The sequence below is a fragment of the Dermacentor silvarum genome, chromosome 1 (genome assembly GCF_013339745.2).
Source record: "Dermacentor silvarum isolate Dsil-2018 chromosome 1, BIME_Dsil_1.4, whole genome shotgun sequence".
NCBI lineage: Eukaryota > Metazoa > Arthropoda > Arachnida > Ixodida > Ixodidae > Dermacentor > Dermacentor silvarum.
In genome coordinates, this window is record NC_051154.1 from 70,016,991 (window position 1) to 70,035,847 (window position 18,857).

General features: G+C 44.3%; 1 protein-coding gene across 1 annotated transcript in view; it reads right to left on the minus strand.

The window, feature by feature from the left end:
* The window catches only part of LOC119445608 (L-fucose kinase-like), an 80,736-nt gene that overhangs the window by 27,568 nt on the left and 34,311 nt on the right, over nucleotides 1-18,857 (minus strand). The window contains exons 15-22 of the mRNA XM_037709905.2: nucleotides 12,977-13,092; nucleotides 11,826-11,903; nucleotides 9,599-9,735; nucleotides 6,467-6,624; nucleotides 5,578-5,724; nucleotides 3,119-3,283; nucleotides 2,123-2,157; nucleotides 1,937-2,037 (exon numbers count right to left, since the gene is read on the minus strand). Of these exons, the coding sequence (XP_037565833.1) occupies nucleotides 1,937-2,037; nucleotides 2,123-2,157; nucleotides 3,119-3,283; nucleotides 5,578-5,724; nucleotides 6,467-6,624; nucleotides 9,599-9,735; nucleotides 11,826-11,903; nucleotides 12,977-13,092 (937 nt within the window). The remainder of the gene's footprint in view (nucleotides 1-1,936; nucleotides 2,038-2,122; nucleotides 2,158-3,118; nucleotides 3,284-5,577; nucleotides 5,725-6,466; nucleotides 6,625-9,598; nucleotides 9,736-11,825; nucleotides 11,904-12,976; nucleotides 13,093-18,857) is intronic.

Here is an 18,857-nt window from a genome sequence, read left to right on the forward strand (position 1 = left end):
GTGAATGCCAAAGCGCCAGAAATTTGCAATGCGCCCACTGTGCTGGCCAACACTTGACGTCGCTGTGCAACGTGTGTACTCCGACTCAAAACCAAGCAAAGCCTCTGCGCCGTCCGTGCAACGCACATGCGAGCCAGAATCCACCGACACACTACCTCGTGCAACATCTGTGTCCATGAGTGGCACCGGTCTCATGCCAGTATTCCTACAGACGGGCAGAGCTTGGGCTGTCGCTGCAGCAAAGTCAATTATACTGCGTTTCCTGCTAGACACGGGCAGTCAGCGCACTTTTGTTCAGCAGGACGTTTCTCGAGCACTTAATTGCCCGGTTCAAGGCGTTGAGCGCCTCACCCTATTCACCTTCTGGAAAACGCATCGCCCTGTGACCCTGACATGTAACCGAGTGTCGTTTACACTCGGCAGCCAGCACAGTACCAACGACCTCACTATAGATGCCCACCAGCAGATAGCGCGATCATCACCATGATGACACACCACGGTCTTGTTCCCGCTGATGCACGCTCTGAGGCGACGACTTTCGGGGAGGACGAGATCAGCATGCTGATAGGCTCCGACCTCTACTGGGAGGTTCTAACCGGACAGATAACTTGACTATCACCTCAGGTTACTGCCGTAGAAACCCGTTTTGGATGGACGGTCCAGGGAAACCCCACAACTTCTCCCAAGGTTCAACTGTACAAAGCACGTCGCTGGTCTTTGGTACTGGAGAGCCACCCAGAGACGATGCGCCGATGAAGTCTCCTAAAGGCAAGAAAGTACACCTCCGACAAGGCTGTCCACTCGAAACAGACGAGGCTCCAAGTCACTGCCAACGATGGTTGCATGTACTCCGGACGGTAATTCGACAAGTACAAGCATGACAATGCGCAACTATATCAATACGCAAGTGTACAAGCGCCGCCCTTCCGGAATGAACGCTGGCGCACAATAGTCCAGCGAAGCTCAATATACACGGAGACACACATACTACATAAATGCTGCGTCGAGCCCCGACTGGCAAACGTGCAACGTGCTTGAGTTGGGCGCCATGCTACCCCAATCAACAAGCATCGATCTGCGTTGTCGAAGCATGCATCAACAAACTTTAGCAGGACATCTGTGGAAAGCGCTGGTGCAAGGAGTACTTGCTGCCTCTGCGCTCTGCACACGAGGCAACACCAAAGCTGCCACCACGACTTCAAGTTGGAGACATCATCCTGGTGCGTGACGATGATTCGCCGCCTATCCTGTGGAAGCTGACACGGGTGACAGAACTGCTTCCTGGTTGCGATGGTGTTGCTAGAGCATGCTGCCTGAAGTTGGCGTCCGGCTCCGTGATATGGCGTCCCATTCAAAAGTTTACTTTTTTGAAGCCGGCAGCCTTTAGCAAATTTGTCGGCCGCGGGAGCGTGTTGCAAATAAAGAAGAAGGTGCGCCGAGCACGTGCAGCGGCCACGGGCGCTGCTCGCTCAGTTACTGCCAGATGAAAAACGAGTCAGACGTCCAGGTCCGGGTTATTTTGCTATAATAGAAAAGTCAATGAGGATGTAATTGGGCATTATGCCCCTTAAAGAAAAGTAACAGACATCACCTGCAGTTCGAACTCCAGTTTAGTGGCAGTCAGCAAATCTTGTAGATTTTTGAGGATGTTATTCAGGCGTAGGACTGGTACACCATAAACAGCAAAAAACGACAACTGTGGCACTAGGTGGCACACAAAGTTAAGGACCTGTTAGAGGGTTCTGTTACTTTTGTGCCTATGTGTACAGTTACAGTGTCTAGGAGGCTAGTAAACCAAGGACAAAGGCAAAATTCATCCAAGGCGACCATTTATACGTAGTATGTGTTTTCCTAGCAACACTTCATATTGCAGAAAGCATTGCTACAGTTTAATACACAACCAACATAATCATATTTATGCATGTGGCATCCTTACCTCTAGCACCAGGCTGACTATAGTCAAGAAGGTCTTCCATGGTAAATATTTCAACCTTCTCTGGAACATTGTGGTGCAGAAGTGCGATGACTATGTGTGGTCTATTAGGCAGAAAAATCATAATAGAGCATATTAATATGAAATCAGCTTGAAAAGAAACTGTTTGTCTTAAAAGGCACAACTTACTCATGTATTCTTCGTGCCTTGGCTCCAATGGGTTTCTGTCAACAAAAATCTTTAGCAGATCTATGCGATCCCTTGGTAAATATTCATTATGATCAGTGTCAGCTGTTAATAACGTGCCCATTAAGATCAAAGATATTAACTAGCTTACGCTGCTGTCTTTACAAAGGTGACTGAAATATTGTCACGTAGTACTGACAGTAGTGACGGTGAACAAAACAGTTGAGAAGCTTCCGAGAAACATTCGAGAAACTTCTGATACATGCAGGCGCGTCCTGCGCTGAGCGATAAACTTTAACATTTGTTAGCTGGTGAAAAGCGGTCACCCGAGAAAGATAAACAAGTACACGTGCCAATATGGAGAAATTTACACTAAGACTATCAGAAACTTTAAGAAGGCAACAACCTGCTCTACCAAGGTTCCTCGCAACTTAGTTAATAACAGCTTTAGGCTTTTCCCAGACACTAAATGACTAACCGGTACATACGAGTCTACTCACTAGTTATCTACATAGTTTAGCCTTGATATTTTTTACTCTGCTCTCTGTGAGAATTCTTGGAAAATAACCTATGCACAGAGGCCCAAGGAAACAGTGCTGAGGATGCTAGACAAATCAAAGCGTGGATAAGCTCTTAACAACTGACACTGTAAAATGGCCAGAAGGTTTTACAATGCACATGCAGTTTTTGATATTCCTGCTGCTACAGACCCTGACATACAGAACAACTGGCAGTAATCAGAACAAAATGAATTATTAACTCAACTTCCACGTCTCAAATGCATAATAAAACAATAACAGGCAGAAATTTTAATATATTTTCCTAGCTGAAGACATGGTTATGAATTGGAGAGAATTCAAAATAGGTACTGCAAGTATTATTGATAAAATGTAGCATTTGGAGGCAATGAATGCCCAGCACTACCACGCTCAACTTCTAAAATGAGTGTAGGATTACAAATAAAATTCAACGTGCAAATTAAAGTGGTTAACAGCTCACCTGGCCATCGACAAGCACAGCAATATTAATTACTGAGCCCCCAAGCTCATAGCAGATAGGTGGTGTGTCTGTCCACCCACCAAACAAATCCATTCTTGCAGGGCACTCTGCCACAGCCCACTGTCCAAAAGGGAGCGGGCAAGGAGCAGCAGCTGTTACGATATACTGCAACCAAGAACACCACATCAGCAGAACCAAGAACACACACACACACGTACACAGCTGTGTGGCATGCGAAAAAAACCCAGCAGACTTATGCAACCTTGCAGAATCAGCACCGAATTCTCATTGAAGTTATTTCTGCTCTGAACTTTCTCGCTTAGTGGCCTTTCAATTTAATCTTAACCTCGTGCAAGATTGGTGCAATAAATGGCTCATGCCACTTAACCCTAGTAAATGTAGAATAATGTTGTTTACCCACCCCCCTAATCCCCTTGTTTACTTTTACACAATTTCTAACATACGTATTGACCATGTGCCTTCCTTTAAATACCTTGGTGTCACCCTATCCTCAGACCTGTCCTGCATGGTGCATGCATATTGCTAACAATGTTTCATCAGCTAACTGATCTCTTGGATTCTTGAAGCGCCATTTGCACCATGCACTGCAATATGTAAAACAGCTTGCATGCAGGACACAGGTCGGATCAGAACTAGAATGTGCATCCGCAGTGTGGCACACGCATCAGTCATATCTCGCCAAATGCACTTGAATTTATTCGAAATCATGCAGCCAATTCATTCATTGATTCATTTGTCATACTTTTCTGATATCATTGTTTTATCACTAAAAGCCCAGTGTTGCCTATTATCGTTTTCTTTCCATCATCGCATTGCTAGCTCGTAGTTATTTCATAAATTCTTTTATTCTTCCGATGAACTGCACACCCTACATCACACATCCTTCACGCACATCCTGTCATCATGTCGCATCGGTCCCCCCCTTCAGCTTTCTCGTCCACGTGCCTGTAACACAACTTGCAGTGCTTCATTTTTTTTTTCCACGTAACCACTGACTTGAACAGCCTTCCCTGCAACATTGCCATCCTCACCTGCTCCGATTCATTTGCTAATTCTGTTCACACTCATCTCAGTTCCTAATAGTATTGGTGCATTATCCAGTACGTGGTAAATATATGTATGTATGTATATCTAGGTATATGTGTGTTTATATGTTATACATTTTTTATCACGACAATTTCCTTATTCTTCTCTTGTTTCCTGTATATACTTACGTTTGCCCACCCCTTATGTAGTACAACTCCCGTGAGGGGGTCTTTAAAGTAATAAAATGAAAATGAAATGAAATGTTTCTCTCCCACTAAAGTGACTCCCTCCGCCACCCTTCCTACTGCCAGCGTCAAGCAGATCAAGTGACTTCTCGGCCCGGTGCAAATGTTTCTCAGAGGCCAGCAGTTCTGAAGAGTGCAACCCCTTTCAATTAAAATGGTCAAATTAATGTTTCCAAACTTGCAAATACGCTTTCGAAGTGTGTGTCAGCATGCAGAGGGTCTTGCCTATATGTTCCAGCTCAAAATTTTCATTATCATGCTTAAGTTGACAGACAGACAGACAAACAAAGAACTTTATTAAGGTCCTGAGGAGCCAGCCATTGGAGCCCCAGAGAGGCCCCTGGCTAGCTGTTGGCTAATCCCATGTTGACATTGTTGACAATTTCAAAATTTAATCCATACTTTGTGGCTCTTGTGCCCCTTTGTTTTTTTTATTTCTGATGGCTCCCGTAATTACCCCACAACTTTGAAACTACACCAGCATATTTATCAAGGTACATACTCCATTCCCAATCATTTGCCCTGTAATTCCAAACCTGCCCCGTAATTCTTTGATGGCAATGCTTTTTGTCTCCCCCATACTTTTGCTGTGAACTTCAAACTGATGTGACTTTGGTAAATTTCTTCTAACTTCCTAGTCTCCCTACAAATTTTAAACTTTAATGGCATGTTCTTGAAAGTGCATGCTCTACTCCTGTAAAGCCTTAATCTGATCTGCCGAGTAGTTGCTTCATGGTACTTTGAAATAAAACTTACAAATAGCTACAATAAGTAATAAACCCTTTGATAATTTCAGACAATGAATCTAATTAACCAAGACCAACCTACATAATTGCAACTATGTGTACACATCATCTTCCACATACTATGACCCCCTTCCCCCAACAAGCACACACGAAATTTTGAGCCAGCTATGACTTTCTCCAGCAATCAATGCAGACACTTGGCAGTCATCTAGACACTTCCTGTGGTACACTTTCTCATGAAACACTTTTACTGCATCCAGTCATACTAACAACTTTCCTGTAAAATAATTAAACAACTGCATGAATATCCTGAATTCTTCTTACATATGAGGCCCACAGTGAGCCTACTCGAGTACAGCAAGCTAAAAGACTGCATATGAAAACTACCGGTCCACATTCATACACTTTCTGCCAGGCTCACCTTTTCTGTGGTCAGAACAGCTTTTCGTATAAGCACCTGAAGGGCACCTTCATAATGCCTTGCTGCTCGCATCATGCGATCTGGTCGGTCCATCCACTTGAGACGTTCCTGCTTCAAAGCCAGTGCACCCTTCTGAACTTGTCCTTCCTGTGACATGAAATGGCACTTATATGCATGTGTGTAGGTGTACTACACAGCAGTTAAACAAAATATTCACGATCATCACTTCAACTGCTGACTATATGTTTTCACTGCAGGTTTGAATCAAGCTGCAAATAGTATTTTTTTAAGCAAAGTTTTCTTTGCCTCTTCCCCTCACTTTGTGGTTGCTGGCTGCTACTGTCTTGCCAATTATACAAAAACTGGGGTCACTGAGTATGTGGCACTGGGTATGTGAACATACTTGGCCAAAAAAAAAAAAACCATCCAGAATGGGTGCGTGCCACTGGGTAGGTGCCCAAATAGACACAAGAGGCAAGAAGTAAGCTACACAGAAGTGAAGAAGAAGTGAAGACATTTCAGTAAATCTCCACAAAAGCTTTGCTTATGATACATTCACGCATTCCGGGATCCACCTTTTTTTTTCATTACCCAACCCCCTCTCCTAAAAGTATACATTCTAAAGTTAGTAATTAGAGAAATAATAACATAACTTGAATCAGTCAACTGATTACTACAATTCTTGAAAACAATGCCTGCCTAGCCATGCAAACCAGCTGCAACAAGTTTTGTTTAGCTAACACAGAATTTCCCCCTCAAATTAAAAAAAAAAAATTGCATACAAGCACTGCATATTGTCACACTCAGTGTTGTCCAATAGTCACGCCTAGATATGACAAGCAGCATAGCAAATTTGACCAATGAGAGCAAAATGTAGCTATACTCTCACCTCCAGCAACTGGAAAGCAGACATCCAGGTCTTGTTGCCTCCAGGACCGCTTCTCAAGCCACCAAAATTTCCTGCCATTGCACCCAAAAAGTCGGCAATGCATGAAAATGCTCTCGATGCTATGGTTAGATCCTTGCTAGCCTCTTGTCCTTCGGCAACTGCACAAAAATAAGCACTGCCTAATCACTTCTACAATCTATCAAACCATCACCAAGCGTTTCCTGGATGATATGGGACTTAATTTCTAAATTATGCTGCCCAGGATGTACACATACACAGAAAAATATGTAGGCATTGTGCACTAACCACTGTTTATACTTTCACAAGTGCTCATCATACATATATATGCAGTTACCAAATTTAAAACAGAAAAACAAAATGTCCCCAATGACGCACTACATACAAAAAAAAAAAAAAAAAAAAAAAACAGGAGAGAATCAAAATGGTGCCAATGAATCAAACCTAGTACAACCCATTCTTTAGAGATATGGTGCAAATCATCTGCCTTCTAAATTCCCTGATGGCGCGCGCAATACACATGTGCAAGGAATGTTTTAATATATTAAAAAATATATACAGCATGTCCCAACTATCCCACACCAAGATTTAAAAAAAGACCAATTGCGTTACTTGAATAAAACCTAGTGCATATTGTTTCCAGTACAGTTGAGTAGCCACCAGTAATTTTTTTGGTTACTGAGGTTTAATTAGGTAATGTTAATTAATTATCTAACTCGAGAAGTACTGTCCTAATTATCAAAGTTTCAATGAGAAAATTGCAGAGCAACATAAAAAAAACTCCTGATACAGCTTTCTGTTGCCCAATACGTGCTACGTAGAAGTGTTTTTCCGAGCGTGAAAGAAACCCGCGAATACACGAAAAATTGCCGCGTGACTAACTGCTCGAGGCAAAGTGCCTCGAGCGGCCAGTCTAAGAGATTACTAAGAGCCCTAAGATTACTAAGGCCAGTCTAAGATTACTAAGACTACTAAGATTATAAGGCCAGTCTAAGAGATTACTAAGAGCCCAAAGCAACAGTCATCAAGTTTCAAGTTTATTGCTTTGTTTATGCAATACGTTATACAAAATATGCAAGAAATGTTTGGATCCATAGCCAAAGGCCAATATGCAACGGGTCCAATGAATGAAAAATATATCACTGAATACGACACAGGCACTTTCAGTAAATATCATGCAAATTTTTGTAAGCACATGGTTTATGCGTAAAAATGTGTACATAACAATTGAAGTGCATAACTAAGTTTGAGGCTTCTACACAAATAATATGACAATGGTAGAAACGTCGAGTTTCACTTAAAATTTTCATCTAAGAAATGAAAGTCGGATCAAGATTAAACTTTGCAAGCGCTGAAATTTTCAAGCATGCCAGGCCAATTCAGGGATACGCAATAAAAAAGTTGCAGTTTCACTGAGCTATGGCATCAATAATGAGGGCAAAGTTTAGACAACCACATGAAGTAAGTATCATGGTTTTATCAGCCGTATAAATTGCACTAAACATTCACTTACTAATTAAATTAACAAGAATAGCACCACGCACACAGGCAAACATGCACAGATCTCACTCTATGACTGCGGACACTTGCTGTCGCAATGCTGGCGTGGTGAAGAGCGGCGGTAGTGTCGAGCAAATTTCCCTTCATGCTGCCTCTCGCTTCAATGAGTCTCCGAAAATTGAGATTATGTGACCTACAACACTAGGCGCACGAGAACACAGCGCACACGAAGCCATCATCTATCTCGGCTCGCCTAATTTTTGCACCCTCCGCAGATCACCTCCAATACAGGGCACACATGGCCGCACCATGCGCAGCCACAGCAAGGCTAAAACAGGAGACGAACAACTCACCTCCCCCCTTCCCCTATCGCGCACATGATGATGTTACTGTGTGCTCTCCTCCACCCCCATCCTTCTCCATCCATCCTCCAGCCACCATCCTTCTCAGCTCACCCTCACATGCTTTCCCTCGCAGCCACAACATATGGCATACGGGCATGATCTTACCACACTTGGACTTTAAGCACAACCTCACGGCGAGGCCAACGATGGCAAGAATTCACCTGGATTGTCCATATAATTGGTATCACAATAATAATGTGTGGTGGCATGCACTAACACACATTGGAAAAAAGAGTGTAAATTTTTTAATTGTCCCTGTAAGTACAGCAATAAATATTTTTATCTGAAACTTTGCACAGGTGAATTCGTGTACGAATTCCTGTGTGAATTCCTGAACGAGCCTGGGGATTGAAGGTTGCTTTACAAAATCAGAAATAATCAAGTGTGTTATATGTAGCACTGGGTACTCAGCAGTGGCTGCAACATAGAAGGAGATACCATGTGAGTGATACATATTGCAAGATCAAAATAGCGCCAAAAGTGCATGGTGTATCATGAAGGCATGATTCTCTTTGGTGGGAAAGTGTGACTGGTCTTTTACTAGTGATTCTGCAAGTTGCATAGATCTGTTATGAGGGCTCATAATTGTTTGCGAGTTGAGGGAATCAAATAACCACTCAAGTCTGGGGCTTTTTTTTTTTTTTTTTTTTGTGCCACAGCAGTAAGATGGCCCTTTCCCCTCACTCTGATTTTCTAAACAGACATTCTGACATTTCAGAAAAATGCAGCCTCCACTTCATCTTGATATCGCTCTTTTTTCGTGGTGTCATGGCACACATGTCATCAAGGGGTGCAGTATGAGACCAAATCTTCTCACTACCTTTACTGGTAAACAGTAAAGAGCCTGATGTCCATGGTACCACACAACTAAGAATGAATGAATTTATCCTGCTGTCTGCATACAGAAAAAAAGCAGAAGCTAAAGGCCGTAGCCTGAAGGAGGCTTCTCCTCCTGCAACAATTGGGTATGCAGGCCATATGCAGGACACAGATTACACCAACTTGATCTCACATGAAAGTGAGTGTCGCAACACAGAGCACTTCAATAAACTGAAACTCATGTCAACATGCGACTCATTTAACAAGCCTGGTGTCCACAGCACAGTCGAAAGGCTGCCTTCTGTACAGTGAATGGTCGTGTCATGCATTACCAAATCATAACAGGCTAGTCTAGGTGCTAAAGTCCTAAAGTAAATTCCATATGATTTACCTGAATCCAGCACAGCCATCAAGCTTGCCTCATGACCACAAGCGCAAGCTGCATGCATAAATGGGGTGACAAGCACATCTGACTTATCCACCAGAGTCCTTTTAATGATTGAGTTTGTTACACAAAAAAAAGTGTCCCTGCAAGAGAAGTCAGCATGACAAAAATGAGGTTTGTGTTCACTAAGATGTGCATACTTGCTCTTCCTTGCAGAATAGTAAAAGAAACGTTACTAAGCTATGAATACTACAAAAAAAAAAGTAATCAATTTTACAACAGCAATTTATGAAGGCCATCAAAGCTTGCCATGAGGCTAAAGTTGCAATGCAGTGCACTAGTAAGTGATTGAACATTAGCCATTGCCTGCCTTCTCACATAGTGCCTCAACCACACTCAAGAAAGTCAGGACCACTTTATACACAAATAAAAAAGTGGGCAATGTCACTAGTGCTGCAGAGCAGTTACACTGAATAAAAATATAAATTGTACATTTAGAAGCAGGATATATACACCGTACTGTATTACCCAAAGCCTGAAAGCCCCCATGTCCACGACTGCAATGTATCTGTGCTAAATAAAAAATTGGTGTGGTTTAGCTGTAGGCTAACTCTGGTTGATAGGGAAAGTTTCACTGCCCTGGCTAGACCCATTGTCGAGCTATGGCAAATAAACTGTGGTTTCACAATGATATACATACATGTTTGCAATGAATACAGTGGTTATTCATCATTTTTTTTTATGCCTATGAAGACACTGCGGTGATCAGTAAAGTAGTGAGATTTGGTTGCAACTCGCAGCCGGGCCCAACTCAACTCCGGCAACGGCGGAAATGTCTCCTTTCAGGGCTCCATAAAGGCCTAAATATAGTCCGACGTAGCGCGAACGCGCGCACACATTATGTCACGTTGGCGAGAACAACAGCGGCTATAGTTTGACTGATGGTTCGACGTACTGGTGCCACCAACGTAACCGGACGCGCGGCCAATGCGCTCCGACGCGCCCGGTGTCTGATGACGCTCGCCCGCATGCCGATAACATCGGACTATAAACGCGCCTTAATGCTCTCTTGTGGTTTGACCTCTAGCTCTCAAGGTGAAAAGTGTTGAGTCGCCGAGGCTGCCCGAGGTAGCGCAATGAAGCTTTCGCTTCAAAAATGTGCTCTGGTGATAAACATGCAGTACCTTCAAATCTCGCAACAGATGAACAAAAAAGTCGCAGTTTCGCCGAAAAGGCGAAGCATCAATTGTGATAGCAAATTTACTAGTAGAGAGCTATACGGAGTAAGGATAGTAGTTTTATTGGCTGCATAAACTTGGACACATTCACTTACTAACTGAATTAACAAGCATGGTGTCAACGCACACAAGCAAACATGAATAGATCACACTCGATGACCGCAGACAACCACTGTCAAAACGCTGGCCTGAGCAAGCGTGGCAGCAGCAGTGACCGAAGGTTCGTGCAGTCTATCGCTTCAATGGAAACTGAGCGGCGAAAGCACAGCGCATACAAAGGTAAGAGCCGTGTGGAGATCGCTTTCAAGATACGGTGCACGCGACAGCCCTCAGCTGCTCAAAGTACAAGTGCGCAGTTGCTGGCAGAGTAGAAGCCGCGCCCCCTCCCTCCCACGCTGCCTTCCTGCTTTCCTCCTTTCGCGTGGGAGATTGAGTCGCCAGTTCCCCTTGTGCCCGGTTGCAAGATACGCATTTGGTGCCGCAGCTAAACGTCGCCTCCCCCTCCCTCTCTCCCATCCCCCCACAGCCTTTCACACGACGGAACATGTCGCGTTTGCTCTCCGCCGTGCGTTCGTTCTCCCGTGAAAGCGCGCGTCCCCCGCGCGCTTTCACTCACACATACAGCATACAGCAACGATTTTATCACCGTTGGACTTTATACGGAACCTTATGGCAACAACGATGATGATGACAGCGATGATGACGGCAGAAATGCGCTTGGAGTGTCCATATAATTGCTATCGCAATAAAATAGTTTGGCCCTTGATTGTGAAGGGTCAGGAAAGTACATAGTCAAGCTGGGGCACTTGTGCTAGAATATTACATGAGAAAATTTTGACTGTCACAGATTTCAGCTTTGCTAAAGTACTCATCTAACTTTAAAAATTTTATATTTCAACAAAAGTTAAGCACGCTCTATCATGGTTACCTCCTAAGAATGATGAACAACATACTCGAAAGTTCAGTTAAAACATCAAATGCAAGATGCTACATACCAAGATTTACAAAACTGGTCTTTCAGGCTCTGATGCGTCAACACGTCAACCAGGGAAAGCCTGTTACAGTCTTTCCATCTATAAGGAAACAAAATAGTATACACTCACATAATTGGTATGTATGCGAACTTTCAGAAAGACATGACAAATGTAAGCAGGAAAGATACTATGCACAAAATGTGAATATTACACACTTAAGGGCAACACTTGTGTAAGAGCCACACCTTTAGCTAAGCAGCCCAAAATAATATTAAAAAAAGAATTCACAAAAAAAAAAAGTTCGATGACACTGACTGGATAATTGAAGACAGTGTCATTGCAGCTTGTCTGCTCTTGGATTCTAAGCACATAGCATGCCATATCTATGGACACTATTGTGAAAAGCTTTAAAGTCGCAGGCATATTCAACGCCATGGATGGCATGGAGAACAACTGTATCCAAGAGTGTGCTGCTGAACCAGACCTGAGCAGCGGCAATGGTGCATGGCGTGCAGGTGCATGATGTGCATGTGTGAACAAATAAATGCATAATGAAAACAATTGTGTTCGCTCTTTTGGTACAAATGGATCATGGTGATTTTCTTCAACTGCAAGGCTTTTCTTTCGAGGAACCCGTATGGATTTACTTTGCAGCAATTGCTACATTTGGGTGGATGTCTCTTTTTCCCCTTAACAGATGAAACAAATGGAGCAAACTGACCCACATGTGAAAGGGTTGTACCTAGTCAAAAATCACAAAAAAGGAAGTGTGGCCCTAGCATGAGCGTATACAGTAGCCAACAGCATCCAAATATTAAAAATATTTTGAAATTTATGACGTCACACTGACATACCGGCGTTGCAATTTTAGCGAAAAATTTAAAAAATTTAACTGACCTTCATTTTACCTTCTAATAATCAACCTATTATTGCTAAAGTAACGAGAATAGAGTTCTCAAACAATGCTTTATCAGTCTGAACAGATTTAAGGCTTTAATTTAGTGTCCCGATAAATTTCCCATAGATTCAGTGCTGTTCTATTATGTTCCAACTTCTCATAAGATGACCAGATTTCCAAGGTTTCTTTATGTTTGTCTTAAAGTCTACTTACATTCACCACCAGAAAACTGGTCACAAATCAAAATGATGAAAATAAGACAGGTCTGCCTTACTTATTTATGCTCGCTTGATCTTGAGAGGAGTTCAGAAGGCACAGTGCATCTTGTAAGCTCTCTTCACTGCATGTGAACAGCTTTGCAGTCATCAGACAGTTCTGCGGCTGTCCCAGCTGCAAAAGTTTAACATTCTATTGAGAACTGAGCCTTTTTAAAGCATAAATTTGTGGTCATTGTCCATTAGTCAAGCTACAAATGTATATACAGTTAAACCTGCTTATAACGTACCGCTATGAAACGAATTCCTGGATATAACGAAGTTTTTGTATTCCCCGCCGTTACTCCATAGAAGCACATGTATTTGAGACCTCTACGTAACGAAGTGGCAGCAGGAGACCCCCTTCGAAATAATGAATTTTCCCTTGCCGACAACCTAAAGATTTCGCCCCAAATTTTGTCATTTTTGTGCGAACAGTAACCGGAAGCGGAAGCACCTTCTCCGCCGCGACAGAATGGGAAGTGAGCGCACGTGTGCGTGCGAGCGTGTGCGAGGCAGGCTTGCATCCCTCGACCCGGCGATCTTGCCGCCGAGGGCGTGACCTTTCACCCTCCCTTCATTCAAACCTGATCCTGCCGCTTGCTGCAGCTGGCCTAGCCTGCCAAGCCGGCACTCTCCTTTTCCAGTAGATGTTGCCGACGCGCTGGCAGACACTGTGACACATCACACTCGATGAGCGCGGACACGCGCTGTAAAACGCTGGCGGCGTGTGGAAGCGCCGTTGCAGAAGCGGGCGAAGTGACCTTCGTGCTGTTGTCTATTGTTTCAACTCAAACTGAGCGCCAAGAACACACAGCAAGCACAAAGCTACGAGCCGCCGATGCACCTACACTGCCTAGAGTCTGCCCCAACGCAGATCGCTTTCAAGATACGGCCCGCACGACCCGCCGTGCAGTACGCAGTTGATGCCAGAGTACAGTACAACACCACCCACTATCCCTCCCCCCTCGCCGGTGCCTCGAGCGCAACGGAAGAAGGCGGGCTTCCTCCCTGCTTTTCTTTCTTGCGCTCGCGAGATTAAGACGCCGTCATCGGCTCCTCTCGCACGTTTTCACTCGCACATAAAGCATACGGCGCGCGGCGAATGCGTTATCGCTCTTGGACTTTATACGGAACATCTATGAGCTAAAACCAATTTTAGGGCCACAACGCGTCACAGACACCATCTTTAGATAGCAAATACGGATCTCAAGTGCAATACTTTTGCTGGCGGAAACCCAAAATACGTCATAGTTGTTGCCCCTGGCACTTTGAGCGGCCAATGCCATCGTCAAGCCACCAAGCCAAGCGACATAAAAAGTCAAAATGACCGCTTGGGCCGGCGCGGGTGGCTGTTCGCAATGTATGATGCGGAAACGGTCCCACAGTTGCGACACAACAGCGGGGTTACCAATGCATTGGGTTCTATGGGAGCTGTGCCAGGACCGGCCGAAAACGACATAACAGCCGGGAAAACGCAGCACCCGGGAACGTAACAGCGGGGTTCTACTGTAACACTATACGACGCTGCGATGCCATCGTGACGGTCGCTCTTCGTTCCTGATGCCTCGCGCTTGTGCGAAACGACATGCGTCCACGCATCCAGTACCTGGTGCGACATTCCAAGGATGAGTGCTTCGACGAAAACGGAAAACGGGTGAGCGTTACAATCGAGGGCGCGTTAGAATCGAGTAAATACGGTAAACGTTTCTTTTTCTAATTTTCGTGCCGAACCTGCATATAACGAAATCCTCTTTATAACAAAGTTTTTCGGGAATTTGTCAATTTCGTTATATCCAGGTTTAACTGTAGGGGGTTACTAGGTTACTAACTCAGTGACAACAGGTCAGTCTTACTACAGCACTGCGCTATGATGGATGCAGGTGGCCTATAGGTATGCTGTGCAGGCACTAAGATAGTGGGGTGAATTGCCTCAGGTGCATCGTCTGCTAGTACACCAGATGCTGCGTGGTTTCGTGGGCAAAGAAGTTTGATATGTTCCTGATCAATTATTGCTAATTTCACAGACTGCATATGAGTTTCTGAAGGACTGGAGCAGATAAGCCAAGCAGTTTCTGGCACACACGAGTCAATGTGCCTTCGCAGCAAGTCAAACAGTGCCCAACTTTGTAGCAGAAGACGCAGTGGATGCAGCACCCACAATGCTCCTCTCACCAGTACAATGCATACACAGTGCTGCTGGTAGCAGCACTGTGTGGACACCACTGCCATGTCGCATGCATGATCATTACCTGAAGGCTGTTTGAAATGGCTGATCAGAATTTGCTGCTTGAGTTTTCTAAACTGCATGAGTCGGCAAGCTTGTACTAGAGTGTCCTGAATATTATGGTACACTATAGTTCACACATGTGCGATAGTTCACATATGCGTGATAGATTAAGGTGGACAAAGCTGATGATGCCTGCTGCTCCTACCATGCAGAGGCAACCTGTTTATGCCATAAAATTGATTGCATTATAAAGCACATTTAAATGCCACATTGTTGTGTTTTAACACTTTATAACTTTGAGTGACTAAAATTTTCTCAAGTTCCTGTTTACAACTGCATCAGATGACTCCAGCTAGGAGAGCCAAGCCTGATTGGGGCATATTTGCTATGAATGGATCTGTCAATACAATCTCATTCCGCAGAATAGCAGATTATTGATGGCTATGAAATGTCTATGACCTCAGCTAAATGCCAGAAGAAAAGCAGTGGACAAGACAGACTAAGTTACGCTGTCATGTGCTGCACTGCTGGCATAGCTGCGCAGAAAAATTAAACTTGATTACAGTGTAGACCGCTTATAACGTAAGTCGCCGGAGTTGCGAATATCTGCACTATAAACGGTACCGCACTGTAACCAATACAACGATTTTCAAGCCCTGCACGTATGCAAAACATGTAGACCAAGCATGCAGACCAAGCATGTAGACACGCTTTGTACTATCGCGCGCACATCGCGATTACATTTTCGCCAGTGAGCTGGCGCAAACATAATCGCGATGTAGCCGGTGCTTTTCAAGCTCGACAGCTTTGCACCGAGTCAAAACGAAACAACTGTTTGCCGCAACCACTGCGGAAAAAACCGTCACAGCTATCGACGCGATTATGAAAGGCGACTTTGCAATGCTGAAGGCACGCGCCCGACGCACGCACCGAGTCTGGATGAATTAACTACCATTCGCTGCAACAACTGCAGTCGAAACCGCGGTCGCTATTTATGCGATCATCAATGGCGACTACGCAGTTTTTTAGGCACGCGGCCGACGCACGTACCGATTAAAAACGAAAGTACTGTTCGCCGCAACCGCTGCGGAGGAAACCACGGCCGCTATCGACGCGATCATGGACGACGACTACGCAGTTACGAAAGCCCACGGCCAACGCGGTGTTATGCACGGTGGTAAACGCAAGAATACAGGCTTTAAAGACACAAATAGGCACGTACTGATGGCTGTGGCAATGCGGACTCTGCCGCTTTGTTTCGGTTCGATGCTAGCGCTGTTCTTGCTATTCTGCGTCGCACATTTGCGGCGCTCCTCGCTCACCGAGCTCCGAAAGTAGACCGAATTAACCGATGTGCGACCAAATAAGTCCGAATTGACGAGAGTTTGATTGCATTGAATAATGCATATGCCGGCCGGGAGCAACGCACCTTGTTGAGAAGCGTGCTCGCTGCCGCCCTTGTCGGCGAGATTTTCCCGCGGAAGCCGCATTATAACCGGTATTTCGTCTCACGCGGCTGCACTGTAAGCGGTATGCGTATACATGGAGTTCTGTGGGAAACTTTAACGGGAGTCTGAAAAGACCGTACTATATCCGGTCCTGCACTATAAACGGTTACGTTATAAGTGGTCTATACTGTACTTCCACTAGCTACGAGCAACACACCACGAAGGACTCAGTTCGGCCTCTGTAGATTAGCAGACTCTAGCGTTTGTGCCAGAAACAAAGAATACAAGCTACTAATCTGGCTCCTGACACAAACGTCTTTCTTTGTACCTGCCATAAGTGCCATGTACAGTTCACAGGTAAGATTTGTCGAATGGTGCAAATAAGCACCCCCGTGTTATTAAATGAGGTGAACACCTTGACCACATACAGATTCAAGTAATGGATTGTGATTATGAGATTATCTTGCAGATACACAGTACAAAGCAAGCCCGAGGATTGGAAAACATGATAATGCTCAATATTGCTGCTGCTTGAGAGTAGTAGCTGCTTGTATAATTTTTTCATGGGCAATAGCTTTCATCATATAACAGCAAACAAGTTGAATAATGAGCAAAATGTGAATTATTACATTTAACTACACTGTGGATTAGTCAACACATCATTCTGCGACTGAGCCACAAGATTGTAGTTTGATTTGAAAGTTGCGTAGGCTCTAGTTTAACTCATTTGACGTGATGTTTTGTGACTGGGTCACAGGATCATGGTTGATAGGCTTGGCCACAACAACTGTAGTTTTATGGAAGGCAAATAAAACATAAAACAATGTTTGCCTAATCATACTGACTTACAAAATTTATATATATCAGCAAGGAGAACTTGCCTTAGTTTTCTATGCTTCTGGCAGAATAGCTAAACTTTCATTTCTTTGCTTCTGCTCTCAATGCACGCAGGTATAGCTCGGTGCTTTCAGATTGCTCCTTATATATATATAAGTTTAGCTATTCTGCCAGAAGCATAGAAAACTAAGGCAAGATTGCTCCTTATATATATATATATATATATATATATATATAAGGAGCAATCTGAAAGCACCAAGCTATACCTGCGTGCACTGAGAGCAGAAGCAAAGAAATGAAAGTTTAGCTATTCTGCCAGAAGCATAGAAAACTAAGGCAAGTTCTCCTTGCTGACGTCACCAATGTGTCGCTCACAGTGGCACCACTGGTCGCACACAAAGCCAGTAAGAATTCCGAGGCCCCTACCACAGTTTGAGAAATTCTGAGCTTTCTGAGAAAATAAGATAACAGCTGGAAGGCAAATTATTTTGCCGCATGTCTAAAGAAGGATATCTTGAAACTGGTGCTACTCTCAGGATGTCTACAAAGTGAACATGACTTGAATTCTGCAATTGCAAAATGTGCCCTAAAGTAGTTAAAAAGTATTAGTAAATTGTAGTCAGCTAAAAAGCTAACCAGTGATTATTGCACTATTTCTCATATCTTCAGGCACAGATAATATGTTATCAAAAAAATCTATTTATCTCTACTGCACTGTTTTTAAGAATTAACATAATCACTGAAATGCCCTGGTGCCTAAATGCAGTGCTCCATGAACCGTTGGCAACACAAAGTGGATGGCTATAGTATATCTCACGAGGTGCACACCAATGTAGTGAAATCTGCTAATGGAGGAAAAAACATTACCTGAGGCGCACTCTCATTCATGCTGCTAATTAACCACAATCACCTATTTATTTATTTACCTTCAGGGTGAATTGAATTACAGAGTAGATTAGTTAGTTAGAATTGGTTTTGGCTCATAGATATTCCGTATATAAGGGTACGGCCACGCTAGTGGCAAAAAACGCGCGCGTCATGCAGCGAGCAGCAAGTTGCCGCGCGTCAGCGCCTTGCCGCGAGGCCACCGTGGCACGCGCGTCTCGCCTGCGCGGCAGCGCGATAAGATCTCCCACGCTCTCCGAACGGGCGAGCAACACCGCGAGCACTCATTTCATGCGAGAGACGACGATCATCGATTGAAAACCCGGCACGGACCGGCGGCGTTCCGGTTGTGATGGCTCCGTGACGTCACCCTCGTCGCTCTTGATTGGTTCTTCATCTCGCGGCACGCAGCATTTGCCGCAGAACCCATTTCGCGCGGCACGCCGCAAGACCCACGATTCCTGCCGCTTTTGCCGCGCGCGGCATGACGCGTTGCCACGC